Consider the following 27,918-nt stretch of genomic DNA (forward strand, 5'->3'; position numbering starts at 1 on the left):
CAAGATTTCACACCGCAGAGCAAATTGCGTTATCTATTCAGGATAGTACTAAACATATGTTCTTCTTAGACAGAATAAAGAGCCTCTGTTGTGGCTTAAGAGGAACTTTCCTCAAAAGAGTTAGCCCAGCAACCAATTTGGAGTGAAGAAGATACCCAAGTATCTCCATTCTTCCAGGATGGTCAAAGCTGTAATGACCTATTGTGTAGGGAAAACTCAATGTTCTTGACCTTAGGTTTCTTTTCATGGCCTGAAGGGACAAAGGCTAAAGAGCAGGCATTCTCTACATTAATATTAAGGCCTCTAATGTTAAAGAAGTCGACTGTCCAGTCAAGGAGTTCCTGCAAGCCTACTTTAGTAGAGGCCACAAAAATGAGGTCATGCAAAGGCCATTGCATTAAAAGAGTGTGCACCAAAGGAATAACCAATATGGTTAGGAATAGAGCAAAGAAACTCATCAATGATGCAGTTAAAGATAAGAGGGGATAGAGGATCACTCTGGCGAACTCCCCAAACAGCAGAAATAGGGGTCACGTGGGATCCTGTAGTGAGTGATAGAAAGGAAGCTATCAGAATAAAGCTCCAATACATATGAAAGAAAGGGGTCTGGACATCCAGCAATAGATAATGCTCTAAGAATATCAAGAAGGGAGACACTATCAAAGGTCTTTTGGAAGTCCAGGGACACCATGTAGAGAGGCCTAAGGCAGCATCAGGAATCAGAAGAGAGGAAAGGACACATGTTTTCGGCACAGCCATCCAAAGAGATAAAGGCTCTTTGATGGAAGTCATGCTTAATATGTTATTACTGTCTCTTAACCAAAACTTTATGGAACAAACGGAGAATCACTGAGGAAACTGTAATTGGTCTGTAGTCTGCTGCTCTAGTGGCTGTTCTTGGGGATAAATATAGTTTTGGAACTGCAAAGATATGGAGGAATTGTTCTGGAGGATAAGAGGATATCAAGTAAATCTTGCAATATCTGCAGAGGCACCTTCCATAACCTAGATGCTGGGAATCCATCAGGTCTGGAGGCAGATGAGCTAGATGGAAGAGCTGCTTTAATTTCTTCTGTAGACACTAGATGCAATATTGAAAATACATGGATAGACCAGAGTACCTGGGGTTGATCTTGATCTGGAAGATGAGGAGATGGAGTAGAGAACATTGTTTTCCAAAACTCTATGAAGTCCTCATGCTGTTCTTCAACAGGAGGAGGGGAAGCACCATCAAGGGTGCTGTCTCCCCTCCTCTTGAACTCTTTGATGAATAAGGCTGAGGCCAATGTTGTACTGGCTGCTGGTTCAAAGTAAAGAATACATCCTGGAGGTACTTCTCAAGACTATGAGAGACATCACATCCACAATGGTGGGTGTGAATGACTGCTTTGAGAGTTATGATTATACACCAGAAGGGGAGGTTGGTCCACAGCTGAGGCAAGTCTAGAGACCAGAGTCTCCTCTGTTATTTCTGGAGAGGTTGGGTGGAAGAATGGAATTCAGATGTTATGGAGCATGGCACAGGAGATAGAGATATTACCCTTACCATTATGGGGAGGAGGCATGGCCATATCATGAAATATTTAAAGATAAACACACAAATAACCTATTTCTCAAACACAAAATCAACAGAGGAACTCTTGAAGACACATGCCAATTGCTGACTGAACTTGCTGCTGAATGCGCATGGTGCACTGTTGCTAAATAGACATCTTTTTACTTTACACTCGCTTGAGTCTTGTTATAACGGGAGCTTGCTTAATAGGCTTTTGCCATGCCTGATCAAATTTAGCTTTAGAGATATTAAGCACATCCACTTAAGATTATCCAGACTTTTCCAATGTCATTTTTCCAAACATTGTTGACACATGCAAGGTGCCCTATTAATCAACAGTGATGATTGGTAGAATCCATACTGGTGATATTTATTGACAGGCTTTGAGATAGCATAGAAGTTAAGTGTTAATGGTTTTCTCCATTACTTTAAGAACAGAAGTGGGTGAAATTGGACTATTTGGTGGCAAAGATTTACCACCCTTCTTAGGAATGGGTTGTGTTTCAGCTAATTTTCATGTTGAAGGATAGATACCAGTGAATTAGAATGTAAAGGTGGCATAGTATAGGCATCAACTCTGGAAAACAAATTTTCAGAACAATGAGAGAAAATGTGAAATCAGGACTAGATGTTTTTGGTATCCAGTGGGAACAAGATTTTTCTAATCTTTTTTTGGAAAATTTAATATTCCTATGCAATGTTTAATTAATTTCCTTTCTGAAAATCAGTGGTGCCATTAAATGCTACATGTTTGAAAATAGTAAAAGGACATTTATCAAAATGGTTTGTTTATACAAGAACTTGAGTTAAGAAGCTAAGAAATTGGCTTTTCTGTGTGTAACAAAGTTATCCAAGTGCAAAAGATATACAGACTGACTTCATATTTTAGACTGAACCCTAAATCTGCCACAAGAACCACAACCCATCTTAACTGTCAAAACTATATCCTATGGTTCTTTCTGCCACAAGGGTAGTATTTGAGCTTTTGCAATTCGGCATTGCCAGAGGATTCTTAATCTTGAACATCCTCTTTTTGACTTTCTCTGGCTTAAGATTTTTCTTAATGTATCTCATGTCTCATTTATCTACTGTCTCTGCCAATTCTGAAAATTATATTCTGGCCATTTTAATTTCTTTGTGAAGCTTGATTTCATACAATCCAAATTTCTAACAGCAAAGTCAATCTTCCCTGGTGACTTGAATGTCCACAATTCTAATTGGCTTCATATTTTGAATTCCACTGACCAAGCTCAAAGATAAGCAGAGATATTTGCTATAAGTAATGATTTAAAACAAATTCTTTACCAAAATGGTTTGGTTTCAACCAGAATCCTCAACATATCTCTCCACATAACCAAAACTCTGAATCTTTTCTTAACCAGTTCTTCCAGGCATTTGACTTTTCCTTATTGTGATTATTTCATCATCATCAAATTCTTGACATGTACCTTCAAGGGGGGTGTACAGGATATTATGATTGTACCACATGAAAAACTTACATCGTTACTAACTTATCAACAATTTTCCTCCAAATCCATCTGTTATCTGTCAATACTCCAACATTATCAGATCTTATATTTCTATAATTCTTAGTAATTTAATTTTATCCCAGTTTCCCAGCAAGTAGGAAAATCTCCATGACTTTTACTCCTACTTTTTACGGTCAGATTACCGTTTCCATTATTCAAAACAAAATTCTTTTTTTTAGGTTTCAAGTGTAGGTTTCACTCTGTTTAAAATTGCTATCCCATGTCTAAGCGATGGTTTTCCAAAAAAGTGTGTCAAGGTAGTACAAGAAAAGATAACTTATAATGGCTAAAGACAAAAACACAAGGAATTTCAGCCTGAATGTTACAGGCCATCATATACTACCTTGTAATTAACTATTGTCATCAATGATGATGGCCTGGAACTATTCAGAGCCTTATGTTGCTCAATCTAACAACCAGAATATCACCAAATTTAGTAGACACTAATCCAGACATGGGAAGAAGGATTCCATGGGGGGGGGGGGGTTAGTTTGTAAAGTCATTGATAGGGGAAATATGACACTGTTGTGGTAGTACAGGATTATGATAAATTTGCATAAAACAAAGTTAAACACCTGTTTTACTAGTGTCATAAGAGCTAAGCAAAGGGAAGACTTCAGAAACACATTCCTATTGATAATCGTATTCAACATGCGTTTGACTTTACCTTATTGTGATTATTTCATCATCATCAAATTCTTGACATGTACCTTCAAGGGGGTGTACAGGATATTATGATTGTACCACATGAAAAACTTGCATCATTACTAACTTCTTATCAACAATTTTCCTCCAAATCAATCTGTTATCTGTCAATACTTCAACATTATCAGATCTTATATTTCTATATTTTCTAAAGCACTTTTTACTGTATTAATCCACCTATATCTTGGTCTTTCTCTGGGTCTTTTTCCTGCCAACCTAACAGAGAACCACTTATTTTACTAATCTTTCATCTCCCATTCTGTTTAAGTGACCATGCCACCTGAGATTAGTTCTGTTAACAATGTCAAGTTCGAAGTTATTTTACCTTAACAAGTGCAATGCATCAGCCACTCTTTGTGAGTTTAGAACCTGCCAGAACTTGGGTAAAAATAACTCTGTAGCTAATGCAGTTAGATCAATGATTTGGAAGTTTGAAGAAACAGGATCTTTGGAAGATCAACTTTGCAGAAGATGGAAACCAGTGCCACCATGGATAATTGAAGAAGTTGCCACTGGGATTGTTGGCAGATCACACAAAAATCTTGCTGGGAGTAGTGTGACAATTGAATGTACCTTATTTAATAGTATGGAAAGACTTGTGCAAAATTATTACATTTTATCCATACATGATCAGCTGCTACATGATGATTATGATAGGCAACTGACACTAATTTTTCTAGTCAGATTGGAAGTCGATGGTGCTTGGCCTTAGAAAATTCTCTGGGGAGATGAGGCTCATTTTTATCTGAACGGGACTGTAAACACCCAAAATTGTTAAATTTGGGCTTCTGAATCACCCCATGTGCTCCAGGAACTCCCAATCACATTCACCAAAAACTACAATTTGGTGTGGCTTCATAGTAGATTTTTGAATTACTGCATGGAAATAGTGTGTGCTGAACAGTTTCATCATTCTGCAACTTCTGTAATGACAGTGTCTGGATGAGCCATTTTTATGCAAGATGACACCTCTCCCCACATTGCACAACCAGTATAGCAGCTTCTATGGCATCACTTCACAGAAGAAAGAGTGATTAGTCACCAGTTGCATGGCCACCTTGCTCCCCTGATATTACTCCATGCAGTTTTTGGTTGCAAGGTTACCTGAAGGCTAATGTGTATTGTGGCAATGTCTTGATATGCTGTCCTTGAACGACAGCATATCACAGACTGTGAAGAACGTTCCTTCAGACATGTTATGTTCTGCTGTTGAGAATGCTGTGTACAGGATGCAATTTCTGGTCTACAACAATGGTGGCCACATTGAACCAGGTCCTCTTTTGCATGAGTAAACTCAGTGTGCTTGAATTGGGCAACAGGTTTGTGATGTGTATGCTCCAGTAACTGCAATACCTTAATTATTGTGCTAAATTAAATTAATGTTAAATGTTTTATTGCCAAAGGTAAACTTTCATTTTAGTTTAGTCTTTGTTATTCATTTTCTGTCCATTTTAACACTTTTTTGAATAATAGTTTTGCACATGTAAGAGAGAACTAAATATAATTTATTACTCTTATTTAGTTTTCTCTTACATGTGTGAAACTGTTATTTTAAAAAAAAGTTTGCCAAATATGCATGTCTGTCTCTATTAAACGACTAGTAGCTTATTTTTGCATTGTACATATTCCCTCTATCGGTGACTTTTCAAACTACATTTTTTTCACGGAATCCTTCCCATGTTTTGATTAGTCTTCCTACCAAATTTGGTGTTATTCTGATTGTTAGATCAAGCTACATAAGGCTTAAATAAGATTACTGAAAATTGGATTTTAATTTGTCGGAAGTTTGATACAACTAGTAACTGACTAGTTTCGCTTCCTGCCATGAAGATGCCATGATTTAATTATGTTAACTGGTGGCTTCTTCTGGGTTGGATGAATATACATATAACAGCTTAAAACAAACAAGCTTAGATTACAAATTAAGGATTCATAATCTAAGTTAAGCTGTTATATGTATATTCATGTAACCCAGAAGAAGCCATCAGTTAACATGCTGAAACTAGTCAGTTACTAGTTGTATCAAATTTCTGACCAATTAGAACCCAATTTTCAGTTATCTTATTTAAGTATTTAGTGGTCGGAAAAAAAACATTGATCATACATAAGGCTTAATTATGGCCACCCTGTATATGGCCTTAAATAAATAATAGTATTACTTATTTCTTGTGTTTTTTCCTCATTAATTAAAAGAATTCAACTTCATTCACAGTCTGCTGAAGCTCATAATACTTTTAAACCATTATTAAATGAGCTAAGTCTAACTTTGATGGGACTAAGTGTTGAAAGCAAATGACACTTAACAAGAATTTATATTCTTGTTTAATCCTTTATCTAAGTGTAAGCAAACAAATAATTTGTATGTGAAATATCTTTGCAACTGGGCTAATTGTATAGGGAAGCTGACTTCATATAAATTGCCTTAATGTCATAGAGAAAAAGCACACGTCCTTTCAGAAGTGCATAATGCACTTCTTTGGAGATTGTGGAAATTATGGAATATGTTTATGGAAATTAACTGGTTTCTATTTTTTTTTTCTCTTCATTTCTCAATTGACATCTTCAGAACAGTAACACATGCATATGTAGAGTATTTAATGTGATACATCTTTTTGCTGATCGTATATGAGATGGCTGACTTCTGCATTAATTCAACCTTGCTAACGTCCTCGGTCTAACTCCTGCTTATGAGACCTCAATAAATGTTGAAACCAGTCTGGATAGAACCTTTATTGAGGTCTCATAAGCAGGAGTTAGACTGAGGAAGTTACCAAGGTTGAATTAATATGGAAGTCATAGATTTCTCGTATACATATGATCAGCAAAAATATATATCACATTAAATACTCTACATATGCATGTGTTACTCTCCTAAAGATGCCAATGGAACTTTGTGAAATGAGAGAAAAAAAAATTAGAAATCAGTTAATTTCCATAAATATATGTTTATGCAAATTAATAACACAGTCCAACACAATTTTTGCTGACTTTTATATGAGACTTGTTTTTTACTAATTTGGCTGCACTGATTTCAAATATCAAACCCATTTTTCTCTATCACGTCAGGTTTTTCCTCTATGGCATTTTCTTTTTGCTAATTTGTAAGTTTTCGATAGTTTTAAGGAGGCAGTGCTATTTAGAGGATCAAAAAAATTGATTTTTTAATATTATTTTCTGAAAGTATGTACTTTTAAAAATCTGTTCCTAACTTTTTATTAAGAAATTCGAAAAATTCCCGAAGATATAGCCTATTATTCGAAGCAGTGTGCAGATCAGAATCGGAGTGCTCGCCGCTCTCGCTTGTTAGTAAACGAATAAATGCGTAAGAACCTGCAACGGCACATACTGGCACTTTGAATGCGAGAGAGGCCGATAATTATAACTACTTAACAATATTCATTAAAAATTACAAGAATATTTACAAAAAAATAACAATTTTACTTACACATGAGTTTCAGGGAATAAATTTTTGTTTGTAGCAATTTCTGCTGTGTGTTCTGTTTTGGCAATCCCTTTGAATACTCCAACAGTAGTCGGCCATCATGTGAGAATCCCATCTTCCTTGGTACCAATCTTCCATAGTTTTTAAGTCTTGATGAAATCATTCGCCTTGTTCATCGCTTACAGCACCTAAATTCTCGGGAAATCTATCAAGATGACTGTATAGGAAATGAAGCTTTATGCTCATGTTGCAACCTAGGCGCTGGAAATATTCAAGCATTGTTTACACTAGATCTTTGTAATTGCACGCTTTTTTGTTTCCAAGAAAATTATTCACAACCATCGTAAATGAAGTCCAGGCCTCTTTCTCAATTTTGTTCATAGAGTTGATGAAATTTGGGTCTCTCATTAAAGTTCTAATTTGCGGTCCATCAAATATACCGGCTTTAATTTTTTCATAACTAAGTCGTGGAAATTTTTCACACATGTATTGGAAACAGTCGCCTTGTAAATCTAAAGCTTTAACATACTGCTTAGACCTAGTTTGATGTGTAGAGGTGGAAAAATGATTTTTTCTCTGTCAATTAAAGGTCAATTTATAACATTCTGTTCTCCAACATTTAAGGATATTCTAAGAGGCCAATGTTTCTGACTCCAGTGTTGGTTTCTAGCTCGACTATCCCAGAAGCATAGAAAACACGGAAACTTTGTATATCCTCTTTGAAAGCCAAGTAAAAAGTTCATTTTAAGATCCACACAGATGATCCAGTTATGGTCTGTATATTTTAATAACTTCAGAACATTTTTAATGTCCTCATATGTTTCCTTTAAGTAGACTGAATAGCCAATAGGAATTGAGCCATATACATTCCCATTGTGTAGTAAGACACACTTGAGACTTCTGCTTGAACTGTTGATAAATAAACGCCACTCATTTGGATGATATTGTACAACACTTATTTCAGTTAGCAAACCTGACACATTGTTACAGTAAACAAACCCACACTCGTGTTTAAAATATTGTACAAGATTACTTTCCCTGCTACGATAAAAAGTTATCTTCGTATCTTGCTCCAGTAAGTTTTTTTCATTTAATCTTGAAGCTAACAATTCCGATGATTCCTTTGATAGGCCCAAATCTCTTACTAAGTCATTCAATTTCGCTTGAGTAAAACGTTGCAGTCCAGAACTAGAAATTAAATTTTTGTTCAATCAACATCTGGGTCTTGCTCCTCAAGAACATCTGGCATATCCCGATCATGCTCGTTCTCAAGTAAAGGAAGTCCTTTATAAATTGGCATGGCCATTGGAATGAGCAACTGACCGAATTGCTGAGTCGAGATTTGGTTACACAATTTTTTTCTTATTCTTCTTATTATAACCAGAAGTCTGAACTAAACAAAAATAGCAATCATCTATGTGATGTTTCGGTTCACGCCAAATCATTGGAATGCCAAAAGCTAATTTTTGGCATTTTCCCTTTACCTCCACTGTCGTAAATTTTCTACACATGACTTACATTTGGAATCCATGACTTGCCCTGATCTGCAATTTTTACGTCAAAGTATGCAAAGTACACTTTCTTAACCAAATCAGTGATATTTGTCCCTTGACTGGGAACAGTAAAGCTGCCACAAATGTAGCAGAAGGAATCTACACTATTGACACATTTTTGAGTAGTAGACATGATGTATTTTCTTCACTGCCAACTAACATTCAATTAACAAGACAAAAAAAAACCAGAGACTTTATTGAAACGTTGTAAGCGCTCATCATACTTTCACGATCGATTAACAATTGACTGATTTCGATCGTTCTTTGTCCGCTATGATGCATATAGCATTCATTTGTTTTAGGCAGTTGTCATCGCCTACGTTTCATCACCTAAATGTATTAGGTCGGTTATCAGCCTCTCTCACATTCAAAGCGCCAGTACGTGCCCTTGCAGGTTCTTACGCATTTATTCATTTACTAACAAGCGAGAGCGGTGAGCGCTCCGATTCTGATCTGCGCACCGCTTTGAATAATAGACTATATTTATGGGAATTTTTCGAATTTCTTGATAAAAAGTTAGGAACAGAATTTTAAAAGTACATACTTTCAGAAAATATTAAAAAATCGTTTTTTTGATCCTCTAAACAGTACTGCCTCCTTAAAACTATCAAAAATTTACAAATTAGCAAAAAGAAAATGCCATAGAGGAAAACCCTGACGTGATAGAGAAAAATGGGTTTGATATTTGAAATCACCGCACCCAAATTAGTAAAAAAACAAGTGTCAGATCATAATCAGCAGGAAAAAAAATTTTTTTTTTTTGTTGGCCAGTGTAATCAATGTATAAGCACCAGAAAAATTGATCACTTGTTAAAGTTTTTCTCTTGATTACAAAGGAATTATACTGACAAGAAATTATATTCTTATTTAATCATTTTTTAAGTACAAGCAAATGAACGTTGCATACAAAGTATCTTCAACTAGCTAATTGTATGTAGAAGCTATTAACATCAGTTGTTTTTAATATCCTATAAGGCAGATGATGGCTATCTCATTCCTTCCACTGTCTTAGGACCAAAGTTATGCCTCTCAGACAAGCAATGTGGGTTATTTTTGCACTGATTAAACACCCAGGATATCTCACCTTTTCAGAAACCAGTCAGCTGTGCTGTTTTCAAAATTGTGGCTCCAATCAGATGGACACCCATAATAAGCCCTTTATCAAATTCCAAAAAGAGGGCAAGTGATAAAACAGCCCTGATATATAAATGACTTTCTCTCAGTCACTACAATCCACTCATTCCACTCTTTGACAAACCACACAGTGCTTAGACATCCCAAGCTTCAAGATCATCTGCTTTAGACACTGATCTCCATATCATTCTTCAGCAGAAGCAAGGACAATCTGGTCAGTTTCACTGCCACCAAAATAAACTTACTTTTCTGTTACAAAAATGATCTCAGCTCATGTACCTTTTTTATCCTCAGTAATACATAAATCACCAGACAGCATTAGGTCTCTCTACTTGGACTGACATTTACTCGTAGCCTCTCCTGGCATAAGCACATGAATAGCTTTTTCAGCCTGTATATGCATCTACCCAGCTAATTCTATATAAATCAAACTGTACATCCTTAGAATAATGATCTCTTGTTTATGGTTTTTTACCTACAACTGCCATAAAAATTCCCATTGCTGTCCAGAGGGGAATAATTATCTCATAGATGATCTTCAACCATTAGTCTGCTTTCTGTTGGCCTGTTAAAACAAGAGCAACAGCTTCCCAACATTCCTTTTCAGTACAACTGCCAGTACATCAAACTTACTCCTCTTCCTGTTTTATTCCATCTATATCTGTCCTCTGGCTGGTACAGAGGGCAGAGTATTGGATATATATATATATATATATATATAGAGTGTGTGTGTGCCTGGAACCTCAAAACTTTTTAGATTCCACAAATAGAGGTTATACTTAATAGCCTGGCCATTCAGTGCATGGACACTTATATTTAAATACTCAAATTGTGCAGCCACAGTTCTGTGTTAATTTTAGTCTGAATCTGAAATTAATATCAATTTTATTTTTAAGGCATCCATGTGATGAAGATGGAGAGTCAAGTTTCTATCAGCTGTGAATAAGAAGTTTCATAAAGTCCATAAACTTCATTTTGAAGTTAAGTTCCATTTTAAGGAAATGGCCACTGTATGAAGTTTGTGTATAAAGACTAGACAAAGTGGTTTTAGTTGAATAATTTAGTCACCTTGGAAGAGTTTCCCACAGTCACATTCCATACATAAATGTAATTATGAAAGGGAAAAAGTCCTCAAGTTCCCTTGAAGAGTCCTTTGGTATTATAGTATGATTTAATTTTCACTATAAAATGTAGTTTACATATGTAAATTTAAATACAATATTGTAGCAGTAAGTTGGATAGCCATCAAATTAAATTGTATATGACTGATGTTGCAAATGACAATTGATAACCACAGAGTGTTTTTTTTTTTTTTTTTACCTACACAGAATCCAAAGACATCTTATTTTTTATTAAGCTCAGTATTTGCATCAGTCAGTATGTAACTGAGTTTTATATTAAAGTCATGGAATGTACTAAGTTATCATCAGATGTAGACATGCCATATTTCTTTCATTTTGCATGTTTTTCTGTATAGTTCTTCTGATTTTGCTGTTGTATATTAGATATCATTTAGGGTTCAGCATCATTATTAGCTTCCATTGAACTTTTCTATTCTGTTGTTGCATATTTTATTCTCTCTCTCTCTCTCTCTCTCTCATTTAAAATGAAACTTTTTTTTTTGCTGCAACTTTTAGTTTGATTTGTAATCATTTATACAATTCACTGTCATGGGACCACAGTATTAGCTTACTGTTTGCTTTTCATAACACATAGTTTATTCAGTTTAAAACTTATTTTTAAATTGTAGTAGTGCTAAGACAAAATACTTTTTAGCAAATTTTTAGCAAATTTTACCAAAAATGTGAATTTACAACTTAACAATTACCTTACTGAAAAGCATTATAAATTCATGTATCTGCTGTTTATTTAGGCATGAAATATCATAATATAGCTGTTCTCTGCCATTGTAATGAAACAAAGATTATGACCTTAGACATCATGTCTCCCTTTATATTTAATCCTATCTTTGTAAAGAAATGTTTTATTGCACTGTATAAAAGTATTGTATCATGTTGAGAGAGAGAGAGAGAGAGCAGACATCTGTCCTGCAATATATATTGAGGAATTTAATACCTGTATATGCAACTACTAAATGTTTTGCTTTTTTTTAAAACTTGAAATGTTACTTTGTATATTACTATAAAAAGCCTTTTGTCTCTGTATTTATATTTGTAATGTTATTTAACTTTCCCTGTCAGTGATTTTAAAACTTGTGATTTTTAATAATAAATTTGTCTCTATTGTGACCTTCAAATTGGTTATCTCTAAGCAAATTCTGCACTCATTATTTAAAAAAAAAAAAAAAATCCAAAATCATAAAACATGGCATTTTTAATAGTAATTTCAGTAACTTGACAAATTAGAAGGGTACTTGTTACCTATGATGCTATTTTATGTATAAATGATATTTCAAGAACTGTGTGAAATTGGCAGTTAATCCATTCACATTTAAGTGTTCTTTCTTTTTTTCATAAAAAAGGAAAAAGTACTGTTGGTAAAATGAATTACTGTGAAATGTGTGTTCCTGTATGTAAAATTATTTATTTTCTCCAGTTTTGTGGAGGAAACGTGCACGAATGTACATTTTATTGTCTGCGATAGTGAAGCTCAATAAATTGTCTGTCCATATGAATGTGTATTATAATAGTTGCATTAATGTTCACAAAATATCCTGCTTGTCAAGGAAATGTCTGAAGCCACAGTATATAGCAAACCAGTTTAAGAACTAATTTAATAATTTTATGTCCTAAATTCTTGAATCTGGTTGCAAAATATTTTTATACATAAAAATCCTACTTATCACTATTACTGACTAGAGGCATGCTGGTATGCTATTTCAGGATACTAGGGTGTATAGCAGATTTGAAATAGTAACAAACATTTAACAGAATAAAATTGAATATAATATTGAAAATAAAAATGTGAACTGTAGACTTAAGTATACAATTATTATTGGTGGAAATAGAGTGAAAACAATAATCAAACTTTGGAGACAGTGGTTACTCTAAAGAGAACATTGATTACCAGAGAGGCATGTGGTGAAGTTGTCTACAAGGATAGAAAAAAATCAGGAGTTCTGTGGCATACTTAAAAAAAAAAAAAAAAAAAAAAAAAAAATGTAAACCCACATGGAAAAGAAGAAAGCATGTTAAAAATTTCTAGCAAATAAACAGTATGTACTCCAAGAGTATACAAAGGGGAGGAAAAAATGTTCTGGAGGTTATGGAAGAAGCTTAGAAATGGAAAAAGTACTGTAAAAGGAATTGGATAATAAAGGCCACATGAAGATAAAGATATTGTAGATGTTTGGAGTAATTAGTTTGAAAGACTTCAATGAATCAAAGTGGTAGAAAATGTTCTACAGGAATGCAATCAAAAATATATATCAATACTTGAAGTATAAAAAGTTATCATAAACCTGAAATGTGCAAAGGCAGCTGGAGTACATGATATTTGACCTGAAATGCTCAAGTAGGGAAGTATAAAAATTTTGCAGTGGTTGCACTATATAATTCAGAAGACTTGTTAGAAGCTCAATTCCAGATGGAGTAGAGCTCTCATAGTATCCATTAAGAGCCTCCATAGCTCAGTCAGTATAGATGAAGCCCTTTGGTTGGAAAGACCTGGGTTCAATTCCCATCCAAGATGTAAGAAACTTTTATTTTCTATTAAAGCTTAAATGCAATAGTTTGCCAATTAATGATGATCCTTATTTGGCTTCAATCCAATTTGATCTTCAGTTTCTTTCAAGTATGCTCTTGGTTTGATTTCCCTTTTTTTTTTATAAAGTATGCTTATGAGCACTCTTTTTCCAGTCATCAGGAATTTTGCATTCTGAATTGTGCTGTATAGCAACTTTAATTTTATATATATATATATATATATATATATACACACACACACACCACACAGGGTCGGTGCTAGGTTAGACGTCGCCCGCCTGCGAAGCTGAAATGGGTTCCCCAAACAAATGGCAATTTGTTTTTATTTTTGTCATAATCATTTTTATGATTGACAAAAATCTATTTTTGTACAGAATATGTAAATTTGCAGCAATTATATTGACTTACCTAATTATTATTACTTAATTTGTTTACAAAAATTTAAAGAAAGAATCAAACTTCATACTAACAGTTCAAAACGGGGCCCGCCTGCAATGCAGTTCCGTTTCTGCGGTTGTGTGTGTGTATGTATGAGCATTATATATCATCTACTCTGGCTGTCTTTTTACAGTTGAGATTTCTGATAGTTTTTTAGCCTTCAGTAATGAAATGCAATTATGACCACATTCTACCTGGATATGTTTTTATCCCAACTCTGTTGCCACTTATCAAATTAATTACTCAACATCTTAAAATATCCTTTTTCTGTTTGACACCTCTGTGCTTGTTTCTTTTGTAGCAACTTTTTGTCCACTTTTATGCTTTCTCAATAAAAATGCCATCACAGCATTTTTCTACTTTTGTAACATTCCATAAAATTTACATGTAAGTCGGTTTTCTTACATTTTTCTGTGTTCCTTCTGAGCATATGATTTATTTGTTGTAAGCGTTCAATGACTACTTCTTTACTCTGACTACTTTTTAAATGAATGTAGATGCTGGGCAAATGAATCCTATTTGTACTACTACAAAGGCCATTTATTCTCTTAGTGGCATTGCTTATTATGTATGTGCTCAACATATACTTGTTATCAAGTTCTAGGTTAACTCTTCTTACTGACTAATATTATTATGACTGACTCCATCCGTACATCTTACAGGTGTTTTGGAATAGTCGTAATATCCTGTAGAGTAATTCAAAAGGGAAAGGTTGGGTTGTTGAATGAATGCTCGCCCTCTTTTCTGAATAATGGAAGATACGTTCTTACACCTGCGTACCTGTTTATATTCTGCAAAAACTACAAATTTATATTCTGAAACCGTAAGAAACTCCACTTCAGGACGTTTTCTAGACTAAAGATTAATCCAGAGTTTGGGGATCTTGATTTCTGACTCACAACGAAACCTCCAATTAAATCGACACTTTAAATTTGATAGTTTATTTTTCTAAACTGCTCACACAAGAAACAAAATATATTTCATATAAATCAAGCTCAGACCCAGCAATTTCTGCTTTTTACCAACATAGCTATCAGTCATATATATTGCTTAAAATTTTTAAGCTTCTTGTCCACTAAACGTTTGTTAAATTTAGATTATAGTTGAAACCTCGTGAGCTTGGTTGGCCGAATGATCGCCATACACTCTTCGACCAAAAACCATGGTCTTTAGGTGGGAGCAGTGACGCCTCGTGGCTTGAAATCGAGGGGGGTGCTGCATCTTTCGAAATATTCATATACACTGTAAGTACAGTGTACACGTGTTTGGATAAAATATCAAAATTATGGTAAAAATTAAACATGAAAAAATATTGTTTATTATCGATAAAATTATACAGTTTAGTATAATTCAAAATTACTTAAAATAAAATCCATTATCATAACCCCAATGATGTTCTAAAATAAAAACTATAGCAAATGTTATGTCTTTAATTGTAATGTCCAAATATTTAAAGAGACTGAGTAAACACGATAAGCACTACGAACACTCTACTACTGGCGCAAACTGCATATAAACAACAGTGGAACTGCGCGACGGACAGTGCCGCACTACGCTAATCGCTCGCATCTCACTATGACGTGCATATGCTTGCGCGCTTAATATGACACTGTGCTAAAAAAAAAACTGCTGCTAGCGTCCTTCGCCCTCCTAAGTGCTACCAGATGGATTTTTATTATTTTTATACAAAATAAGAGAATTGTATAGGATTATTGATGATAAAATTAAATATTACAAGCAAATATAAATAAATTAATATATCGAAAAAAATTGGGGTGCTGCAGTTCCTTAGTGCCTTTGCACGAGTCGTCCCTGGGTGGGAGACTACTGTTCCAATTTTTCGAGGCTTGAAGTGCTTTGAAAATGTACTATGTCTCGAGACCCGGATTTCCAAGTGATGTAAAAAATAAACACAAAAATTGCAAAAAGACTTGTTCACACACGGTACTAAAGGTTTAAGACTTCGTAAGTGGGAATCGCATCATCTGCCTGCGACAAAATTTTGATAAGTTTTAATTTTCACTTGAATGAAGACTGTCAGAAGTATGTAGTTTTTAGGTATTTATGAGATTGTATTAATTAAATTCATTCATTAAAGTTTCTTTTGCTCACAGGTGTACAGTTTTAATTTTTTTTATCCTTCTGAAGAAAACCCATATTTCACCCATGCTAAATTCAACTCCGTTTACGCAATTTCGTGTTATGCGATTATTTCATAGAACCAATTATTCGCGTAAAGCGAGGAACACATGTATGTCATTTTAGATGAAATTCATAAAAGGGGTGTAAAATATACCAAAAAAAAATCATTAATGCCTTTTATTCCCGTATTTTAGGCGAACCCGTTTTAGCTCTAACTTTTAGAGACTGATGGGGCAGTTCAATCTCTACTGGTAACCAATCAAATAACTAGCCTAATGCGGTCACTAAATTAAAGATCCCGCAGTGAAGAGATGGTTCAACAAGTGCCGCCATCTCGTGGGCCCTAAAATAATTTTTTAATGTGTGAAATAGTCTGGGTTCTGCATTCTATTTTCTTGAGTTTACGGGACGAGAAACTCGAATTTTCGGGGTAAAACACTTGCTTGTCCATGCCAGAGATTGACTAACTCGGGAACCGGTCAAAAAAAAAAAAGGCTTAGAAAACGTTCTAGTCAGTGACCAGACTTAAGTCCATCTTCAGGCGGTTTAGCGCTGAGGATTGCAAACACCACTTCCACTGAGCTACACAAGTTCTGTTAACATACCATATGCCATTAATTGATACTTGATCCACCAGCAACTGTGGTTTAAATTCTCTTCGAATGTACTAAAGCTGTGCAATCATCTACTCGTTGAGGGGGAATTAAAAACAGTACTTTTATTTAAGATACAAATACCATAAATCCTGATGATATCCATTATGAGATGAAACATCACTATCTTGCATGAATATACAGTACTATTATTTTATAATAGAATATTTAAAGAGGATCAGTTTATCGTATTCTGGACAAGAGTTCTTCCCATAGAAAATCCAAAAGTTGTCACTAAAATTTTGCATTAAATTTTGCATTATTTCTACAGCATTAAAGTCACTAAAGTGACTTTAATGCTGTAGAAATCCTGCCTGCTACCTGCTTTGCAAATAAAAAAGCATTAATTTAGAAGATAATTGGGCAGTCAAACTCCACCCTTAACTAATCATAGATAGCTGACCCAAGGCTAATTAGAACCCAGGGAAGAAAGAATGGCCGATAAAACTGCCGACCCCAACCATATATATATATCAGGGGCAAATATTCCTGGTGTGCTAGGTGTATGGTGCTCATCCACGAAATATCAGTATCACCGATATTATATTTTTGCATTTATTCCCGTTAAAGCCCCCCTCCCCCAATTGTTTGCAGACTAAAATTGAACACAACATACTTTGCCAATGCTTCATTGTCCTCGTCACGAGGATCAAGCATTAGTGCTTCATGAAGGCACTTTTCGCCGTGTAAACACTGCGTCACATTCGCGTTAATAGCCCGGCTGTGTTTTCAAAATGCATACACCTTTGATCCATTCGAAAAGATGTAAAGAGGGCGCAGTGTGTCAAATTCTTAGCGTTGTATTATTCTTAAATTGCTGAGAAGGTGTCTAGGTGAGCTAAAATTTTGAGCTCACCTAGCGGCTGTGATTGGTTATTTCAACTAATCCAATTAAACGTCACTTACTATATCCTATGGCTTTATTACAAACAGCTGTTACACATGGTTTCTGGAACTGAAAATTTGAAAATGGATGTTAGGAGAAAAATGTTAATTCTTTTTTTTTTTTTGCTTGTGCAGTATTGCATCTGTTGAGGTTGCAAAGTTTTTTTTTTAACGGCATACATATAGACATTTTTATTCTAGTCTTCGGAAACAACAGACAGTAAAAATATCTATTCCTGAATAAAAATGAATATTCTGTGTATTATAAGACGTCGTCGATCTACAGCAAAATACCATCATATGTGAGATTGATAAGATAGAAGAACCGCTGATACTTTAAAAAAAAAAAAAAAAAAACGGATTTAGGATTCCCGAAAGTGTGGGTAATTCCAATAATGATCGGACGTTGTGTGTCAGTAAACAAAATGAAATTCTTGGAAAACGGAGCGAAATATACACAAACCAGAGAATACACATATGTGCAACAAATTTTACGAGATGGTTTGCTGCTCCATCAAACCATATTTATTCCTGCAATACTCTCTCTCACACAAGTTTTTTTTTTTTTTTTTTTTTAATTATGCCATCATAAATCCACTTACGTTTAGAATTTATAGGATCGTGCTATTCGCTCTGCCCGGCAACTTATATGACACACATATCACAAATGATAATTATTAATTATTCGTTTACCATTAATGAAAGCGTTTCTATTAACACTTATTCTTTCCTATTCTCACGTGTCTTATAAATGATGGTTCATATATTTTCATCTTTGAGTATTTCAAATATACCAATCAAATATGGAATTCTCCTTCGTTGTTCTTTTTTCTAATCAATCATAAAACAGATTGTTCCCCCACTCACTCTACGCAGAAGTATTCAAAGTTATCCTGCAGTTAATTGCATTGGACCAATTAAGATGAGTGCTGATGTATTATGCCCTCTCAAAACTATCATATATCGATAAAATGCAATCACATGTTCATGGGCCTCTACAGGGGGGGGGGGGGGGACAGGGCAGTTCCACCCGGGATCGATTAAAAAATTTCACAAATTATAATCGTAAAATTGATTGCGATATGTAATCTTACACCCTCGACCCTGGGCACGCTTTGTCTGTCTTAAAATTTTATAATGGGTTGGCCTGTTGCGGAGTAGCCATAGAACACGTTTTATTGCAGCAATAAAACATGTTCCTGTTTTTGGTTCATCTTTTTCTGATTTGTGAACAGTGACTGGTTAGTTTGCCCTCTGTGTTTAGTGAGTTACAGAGTGAAGTGTAAATTTATAGTGAAACAAATTTAAATAAAAATATTTTTTTTGTTTAAATTTTTAAAAGGTAAATGTATGTAATTTAATATTATTTTACTTGTTAGTTTTATGATTTTTTGCTTTTAAACTGAAATAATTTAATTTAGGATTAATTAATTAGTTGATTTTTAATAAAATATGGCCGGTCAATTTTTTAATATATGAAATCGTGTATTCAGAATTAATAAAAACTATTAATTCTGAATACCTTTTCCCCCCAAGAATTAAAGATCATTAAAATCAATGCAAAATGAAAATGTATTTATAGTTTACATCGACAAATAATTACATCAAAAAAAAAGCTAAAATACATTTATTGATTTAATTATTTAATTAAATCAATAATTCTAAAAATTTATTGATGTAATTATTTGTCTCCAAGCTTCCACCTCTGGAAAATTTTCTGCAGATGCATATTTCACGCCCATGCATATGGTAAAATTGACATGAAATCTGTAGCATGGGTTGCACACCCAACAGAAATGGACACGTGACGCCACTGATATATATATATATATATATATATATATATATTTTTATATTGCGAGTACTGCTATCGCTTTTATTGAGTTACGGGATTAAAAATCCTAGTTTTCAGGAGAAGAAACCCTAATTCCTATAGCAGAGACCGGCTAACTTGGGAACTGGTTGAAGAAAGACTTGGAGAAGTTCTTCTGGTTGGCAACTCGAATCAAGCTTATAAATATAAATGTCTTTCTTTGGAATAGCTAGCACTGTAGATGCAAATGCCATTTCCACAAGAATACAAAGGCTAGTGTCATGTATGAGATGTATCGTCGCTGCAGTGGCTAGATGGGATACTGACTTAGAAGCGTTCAGTCATCATCCCACATCAAGAACCTAAAGGGTTCAGTTCAAGACGTACGTGAAGCATGACACGGCCAACTATGGCCTCTTGTATTTTCAGCCATAATGGCAGCAATGGAGTCCGACACCTTGCTTAATGCCAGGTTGGGGCTAGCCATGGATTGGACCAGTCGAACTTGCACCTTTCTCTTTATTTTATTGTTTGCCAAGCACATAATCATGATCCTTTTTTTGTAACCTAGCTTACATACTAACTTATAGGTAACTTGATTTATCTTATTCCTAATAACTATGATCCCACCTACTACTAAGGAGAGATCTTATTTTCATCTTAATATATAGATTTCAGAGTAACTTTTGTATGGGGGTTTGTTCCATCAACCTGGTCTAACAAGATCACCATCACTAGAGAGTCAGACAAGAAGGTTCCTAACAGTTGCTGTACTGGGGCAGGCGTTTAGAGTTGAATGGAGTGCACCACCTCTTCGGAAATCTACCGATGTCACCAGATAGCCTGGCACGGATGGGGTGACATGTTTCTAAAAGTAGCATTCGGCATTCTCTCTACTAGTTCCCATCTTGTATAAATGATTTGAGAAGCCTTATTATCATTTCTGTCTCTCTTTATTGCTCCTTTGCTTCCTGAAAATATATTTATTTATTGATACATTCCTTTACTTTCTTTGTTGCGATGGGCATGCGTTTTTCCTACTTTTTATCATCTAATTTTAGAACGCTTATTATTCTTATTACTTTTGATGTGAGAGCAGTTCTTGCTCTTTCGTTTTCATTGTCTTATTTTGTTGCTAGTCTTTTTTGTGACTTTTCAATTCGTACTCAAAAATGTAAAAGAAAGCTTTTCTATCATCCAAACTAGTTGTTAGTATCTGTTGTTAATTCCTCCTGCTTTAGTCAACATATTGTTGACTATCATAACCAAGATGATGCTATCTAGTGGCTTAATCTTCTGACGAATTCTCTCTCACTCACGTTGAGGTAGAATTCAATGAAATTGTCATTATCTTCATCATGATCATTTTTGCTACGATCCTTAACGAATGGGGTATACGCAGATATTAAAACAATCATGACTAGTTTCCGATCATCTATTGTTTCGAAATACACAAATCAGCCACTGGAATTAGCTACTGTAGTGCAATTGGAAGAACAGCGGAACATTGCGCCCTTCGATTGGAAAAGACCTGGGTTCGATTCTCTTCGTGACTAACGAAATCTTTGTGGGCTTTTGTAGTTGAAGGTGAGTTAGCCGATCTCATACGGAGCAGGGTTTTTTCTTCCTGGAAACTCGGGTTTTTCATCCCACGTATAGACAAATCGGCCTTTGAAACACATGCAATTTACTGACAAAAATACTTTTTTGGTGGTGATGATTGGCCATAGATGGCGTTGATGGTCGTGGTTGGAGAATTGAGTAGTGATAGAGAAGATGAGATGTATTTAGTGAAGTAGAGTAATGTGCCCTCCCACGATGAGTCCTTGTACTCCCTGGAGGTGTCACGTAATCCTTTTTTTTAAAAAAATGTCAAATACTACTTTATCTGTCAATTAAATTAAATATATATACAATGTATATAATACACATATTGATATAATAGTGTTTTTCAACCTGTGGTCCATGGACCACAGGTGGTCTGCAGGCAGACTTTAATCAAATATGTATTTTTTAGTTATCCAAACAAATTAAATAAGTAAAAATTAGTGGAATCAAATGGAGACTAAAAAACAAATAACGTCAGAATGTTCAAAGGCAGAAGCAATAAAACTATATTGTTGTTCACTTCACCCCTCTTTTATTACTCATCATTCTGGCACTACATAATTTTTAGCCGCAGAATGACGAATAATAAGAAGGGTGAAGTGAACAACAATATAGTTTTATTGCTTCCGCCTTCCCTTGCTGTTTTGTCAGATTTGAAGTGAACATGTGTTATCCATATTTCAACCAATTGCTTGTTTATTGATTTTTATTACTGAAGGTTTTCCTCCTTCAACCAAGGCTCAGTATATCTTCAGTACTACTAAGTGACACTTGGACAAAGTGTGTCGTGAGTTAACCCCAGTATTTATATTTTTTGAAACGTTTTTTATTAATGGAAAAGTGGTTTAAAACTAGGACTTTGAAAAGAAGAGCAAATGAAACAGGTGATGCTAATCCTAATTGTGATACAAGTGTTGTAACGGCGAGTAAATGTGATACTATTAAAGTAGGAGAAACAAGCAGTTCAAAGAAAAAAATACAGTAGGAAATATTACAGTTCATATTTGGAATTCAGGTTTACTTGGTGGAGATGAAAGTGAACAGAAATCTCAGTGTGTTTTTGTTATGAAGTGCTGTTGAATGACTTCATAAAACCTGCGAAACTCCGAAATTTAGAAACTAAACATTGTGATGTGAAAAATAAGCAAATTGGAAGAAAAAAAAACCAATTTTAGCGACATTAAATCATGGGAAAGATGTAGTTTCGGCCATGGTTTCAGCCTTGCTAATACCATAGGTATTAGCAAGGCACTGGAAGCATCCTATCTGTTAACTTTGCGCATAGTAAAAACAAGGAAATCTCATTCTATCGGGGAAAATTTATTACTTCCAGCTATAAAAGATGTGATAAAAACTATGTTCGGCAACAAGTTACTAAATGATGTTGATTTGACTCCTCTTTCAATGACACTGTAGGTCGCAGAATTAATGATATGGCAGGTGACGTAGAATCTCAGTTAATCGAAAGAGTTAAGAAGAACCCTTATTATGTCTTACAAATAGACGAGACTACTAATGTTACAGATGATGTGCAGTTAATATGCTACGTAAGATATGCGCATGATAGCAATATTCATGACGATGTTCTGTTTTGTAGAACTTTGTCACCCCGAACAACTGGAGAAGAAATATTTCACACTCAATAATTACATAATACACAAAGGGATCCAGTGGGGAAAATGCATGGGCTTTTGTTCGGATGGAGCTCGCGCCCTTACAGGCAGGCATAGTGGAGAGTTGTTTCTATGGTCAAGGAAATGGCTCTGGATATGAATCGGGTATATTGTTTATGAAACAATGTATAACATAAGGAAAGTTTGGCCTCCAAAGGAATGCCACCAGAATTGAAAACTGTGCAACGCTGTAAAGTTAATGTTATTAAGTCTCGACCGTTAAATAACAGGTTAGTTTCAGTACTTTGCGATGAAATGGGCAGTGAATATATAAAACTTTTGCTTCATTCTGAAATTCGCTGGCTTTCCACGGACAAAGTACTAACAAGATTATTTCAATTAAGGCACGAAGTTTTATTATTTGTAAATGAACGTAATTCTGATTTTGCATCACTCCTTGTTGACGAAGCATGGTTATCAACACTATCCTATCTTTCAGACATTTTTTCGAAATTAAATGAACTAAATCTCTCCCTTCAGGATAATTCTTTAACTGTTCTTGATGCCTAAGACAAAATAACGGCATTCGAGAAAAAAAAAATAAACTGCTGTTGTGCATTAGGCATGTAAAAGACAGATAATTTGCACCTTTTCCAACACTGGAACCCTTTTTAGTGGAAAATTATCTTTTTGTTGATTCTGGAAAGGATTTGTGACCACCCCAAAGCTCTGAAACAGAATTTTGAAACATATTTTCCGAATAACTTATTCAGTGAGAAGTGAATTTCCCGAATTATATGAAGAAGCACTGAAAATCGTCATGCAGTTTTCTACAACCTATCTTTGCGATAAGGGATTTTCATCGCTCCTTCAAATAAAAACAAAATACTGAAATCGTATTAGTGTGTGTGCGCGCGCCGACCTTCGACTGAGGTTGACCAATATTGAGCCAGATATCTAGCAACTCTGCAAAGGCCAAGAAGCTGAACCATCTCATCAAAAGTAAGTAGTAACATAATCATTTATTTATCTAGAGATTATTTATTTGGACTGCAGTTTCCGATTATTCTCGTTACTGGTTTTGGAATTAATCCATTTCCAAAATCGGGGATGAAACCAAAGTTACGAAAAGTGACGCCACGGTGAGGCTCAGCTCTGTTGGCAAGGAGGATAGCTGCCTGCGTCCCGTTTAGCGAAGCTCCGTATTTCGTATGGTCGCTTGTGGGAATATGCTGCTGAACAAACCGAATCCTTCGCATGCAGACAACAACATCCGTATAACCATGGATTATACAGAAACACACATCACAACGTAACGAATACAAGCAGCACACAGGACGGATATAAATAAAACCACTACACGATTAATGAATCTGCCAGATTTACGATGACCACTGTTGTGCCTCTGCATAAAACAGGACGGATATAATTAAAACCACCATCATAACACGATTAGTACAAATCACATGCGTACGGTATATATGGCATACGGTCGCTGGCGGGAAAATGCGTCCGACCACGTGGATGGCACTTTGCGACTGAGATCGTGGGTTGGACTGTTTATAGATATTGGGAAAGACCTCGCATAACAGGATGTCTTAATTTTTTTTTTTTTTTTTTTTTGCTGGTCGTGGAAAACTTGTCAGGGAAATAAGGCGATTCGTATCGGCCGGACGTGTGTGTGTGTGTGTGTGGGGGGGGGGAATTAACGACGTCGCCATCAATATGGATAAAATACATCACTCCTCTACACTTCGTATCCATCACATATTTCAATGTAATATCAATGGTATTACAATTTTAATATGCACTTCGCATCCATCGTAACTTGGACGAATATATATATATACGTCCTGTCCGGTTTTGTTTTGTGGTTATTGGCTTTGGGATGTTCTGAGTGAAATTTTTGGGTATATGCAGGAGATGGTTTGGACAGGACAAGGGATGTCATCCATGATGGAATTCCTGGATGTCAAGTTTGCATTCAGTATTATGGTGAATCGAGTAATATAAGAACATTCTTCCCTCTTCTCACAACGCACTTAGCGAATGGAACAGTTTACATGTCGCAGGTCGAATCAGAGATTGTGTGAAGATAAAAGTTGTTGTGCAGCTAGCTTCATGAGTACGGGCAGATAAATGGGGATACATATACAATATAAAAGTTGCTGTGGGCAGATGAATGGAAATTAAAGATAAATATCGTTGTGGGCAGATGAATGAGGTTCAGTGAGACGGCGCTAGCATATCCCCATTCATTTGCCCATGTACCAACGGCGCTAAAAAGGTGGTTGTGGAGTGAACTTAATGAGGAGTGTGGGCAGATAAATGAGGATAACATATAAAATATAAAAGTTGCTGTGGGTAAATGAATGGGATAGCAGCGGGACGGCGCTGATATACCCATTCATTTGCCCATAGCAAATCGGAAACTGATACCTTTTATTTGTTTAATAAAAATTAAAACTTGTTTAGTGATGATACAGTTTTAATCGTTTACTTCCAACTTAATTATGTTTCCATATGCTTTCAAAACATGCTTTTAGATGTATTATGTTATAAATGGCACAGTGTTTCCAAAATGTTGGTAATCCCCACATACCTTTTTTTTTAAAAAAAAAAATTGCATAACTTAGTGGTGTGTAGAATTGTTTTAGGCATTTTCCTGGTCCTTGGGCTTAGAAAACGCTGATATAATACATACAATTTTCTCCCTTTCTCCCCCCCCCCCTTAGCCAACTTCTACACAGAACATCTGGAAAAGCTTGCTATCAGTACAGCCACTCTCAAATCACCACTTTGGCTATCTTCATTCATTCAATTCGTATGGTGATTCAACGGCCGTGAGCCCCTTTTACTGGGAGTTACAGCACCACCTTAACTCCCTATTTTTATCCTGGCTCGGGACCTGCATAGCTGACAATTCAGACCTATGGTTTGAGGGATTGTCTTAAGTATTCCTGACTGCATCCGGGTGTGTTCACGGGGCCGGTTTACCTGCTTCTGGGATGAAATCCCCCACTTAAATTGGAGGGAAAACCCTGCCGTCCACTCCCAAGGCTGGCTAACTTGGTTATGGCTGAGGAAGTTCCTTAAGCTCCTCACGTCGTCGACCGGAATCGAACCTAGGACACTCCTTCCCCAGGTATATGGTTGCGAAGTCCATAGTCACTAGGCTAACCGCGCAGACTACGATATGTTGATATGTTTGCTATTTGGCCACATGGCCCATACACATTGAACACATTTTTAGTGCATCTAAATAGCCAGCACCCTAAAATCCACTTTACAATGGAACTCCAATGACTGCCTGCCCTTCCTGGACACACATCTTCCAGAAGGTTCCTTATTATTTTCGGTTTATAGAAAACCCACACATACAGGGAGATACTTACACAAACAATCACACCTTCTCAACAACAACATGGTATCTTAAAAACACTAACCCATACAGCACTCTGTTCCAATGACATTACTCTCGCTGCTGAACTTTCTCACCTACGTCACACCTTCCTGACCAATGGTTAGAATCCCCATAAGATAGATAAAATACTAAATGCTCCCAAAAATCCTCCCCCACTCTCTACCACAGAGAACAACAAATCTGTCGCCATCCCATACATTAAAGGCACATCTGAAAAGATATATAGGGTGCTTAACAAACACTAACTACGCATCGTATTTAAACTTTATGTGAAATTGGTAACTCGCATCCGCTCAACTAAGGACAGATTCTCTCCTTTATTACATCCAGGAGTCTATGAAGTGCCCTGTTCATGTCATCGAGCCTACTATGGACAGACAAGAAGAACTGTGAACATCCGCCTAAGTAAACACAAAAAATATATCCGGCACTTTCGCTATGGCAAGTCGCGTCTAGCAGACCATGCTTTGGATACACCCACACACAGGATCAATTGGGAAAAAAACAAAAGTGCTGTACAGAAGCCTTTACAAGTCAGAGAGGTTGTTCCTGAAATCAACAGAAGCCTTGAAACATACTCCAAACCTCAACAAGTATGGCTGTATAAATACCAAAGATTTGGGAGACAGTCATCCTAAGACGAAATTAATACTTACTTTCTCTCACGTCCCCCCCCCCCCCCAGCATAGATTTGGACCTATTTAGGACCTTAGTCTTTGTGTTGCACGCTACAATTGTTCATACTAGTCCTACTGTTACACTGGATTGCGGTTGTCTCGCTACTATAACAAACTTTGTGTGCTCTGAAGATGCTGGATACAATACCAGCGAAATATTAGCAATTAAGTCAATAATAGTTATTTTCTTATCAATCTGTGTTCGCATCTATACCGTTAAAACCAATCAACATGTGCGACGAACACATAAGCCTTTCAACACAATTCATATTCCAATGCATCTCATACTTTGTACAGTGCACAAGTCATATAGTACAACAATTCGCGTATTATTAGTAGTAATAACGATTTTAGCAATAGTTTGCAATCAATTATAGTTCAGTTACACTGGATAGATTACACGATTATCTATCTATCCATATATATTTTTTTCGTACAGAATGCTAGGAAAATATCTTATTTAAATTTCATAAATAATGATATTATCAATGTGTTTTACATTTTACATCTTTTTTTTCACATATATATTTACGATGATCCGTTTAAATTTACAATGATTCACTTTTTATTAAATCTATTATAATGTTTACTTCTTTCTTTGGGTGGCATTTCTAATTTCTTCCTCGAAGCTTTGCAGAGCTTCTGTGTGTGTGTGTGTCAGAGAGAGAAGGGGGGGGGGATTTCTCTAATTTTAATAAATGGCGGTGGTTTCGTGGTTTTTTTTCATACCCGTCACAAGCCAGATGTTGATTTTACTGTTTGTAGGTACGTGCTTGGAAGACTACTACTGCTTATGCACGGTTTAACTTTTTTTTTTAAAAGTTAAACCGTGTGTGAGAGAGAAAGAGGGGAATTTCTCTAATTTTCATTCTCACTATAATATTTATATAGCGCTTGTTTCAGCTCTCTGTATGTTCCTAGTTTCTGTCGTCGAACGGCAGTTTGTTTATCACAGGTACGTTGAAGTTTCGGGTGGCTTTGCCGTAGTTTGTTGACTGTGGTCTTGTTATTTGATATGTTGTTCTGGTTACTCTATAGGTTGGGCTGTAGTAATGTTTTAATATGACTGTAGTGGCATAAGT

At 35.6% G+C, this 27,918-nt stretch overlaps 1 protein-coding gene across 1 annotated transcript in view; it reads left to right on the top strand.

Moving 5' to 3' along the window:
- Window positions 1-12,553, top strand: part of LOC150106928 (NPC intracellular cholesterol transporter 1-like) — a 920,722-nt gene extending 908,169 nt beyond the window's left edge. Inside the window, exon 27 of the mRNA XM_090393507.1 lies at window positions 10,815-12,553. Coding sequence (XP_090249633.1) covers window positions 10,815-10,826 — 12 coding nt within the window. The 3' untranslated portion in view covers window positions 10,827-12,553. The remainder of the gene's footprint in view (window positions 1-10,814) is intronic.
- Window positions 12,554-27,918: the final 15,365 nt, after the last annotated feature.

Source organism: Typopeltis vanoorti, chromosome 5 (genome assembly GCF_054136105.1).
Source record: "Typopeltis vanoorti isolate ZY-2024b chromosome 5, IOZ_Tvanoo_1.0, whole genome shotgun sequence".
In the NCBI taxonomy this organism is placed as follows: domain Eukaryota; kingdom Metazoa; phylum Arthropoda; class Arachnida; order Uropygi; family Thelyphonidae; genus Typopeltis; species Typopeltis vanoorti.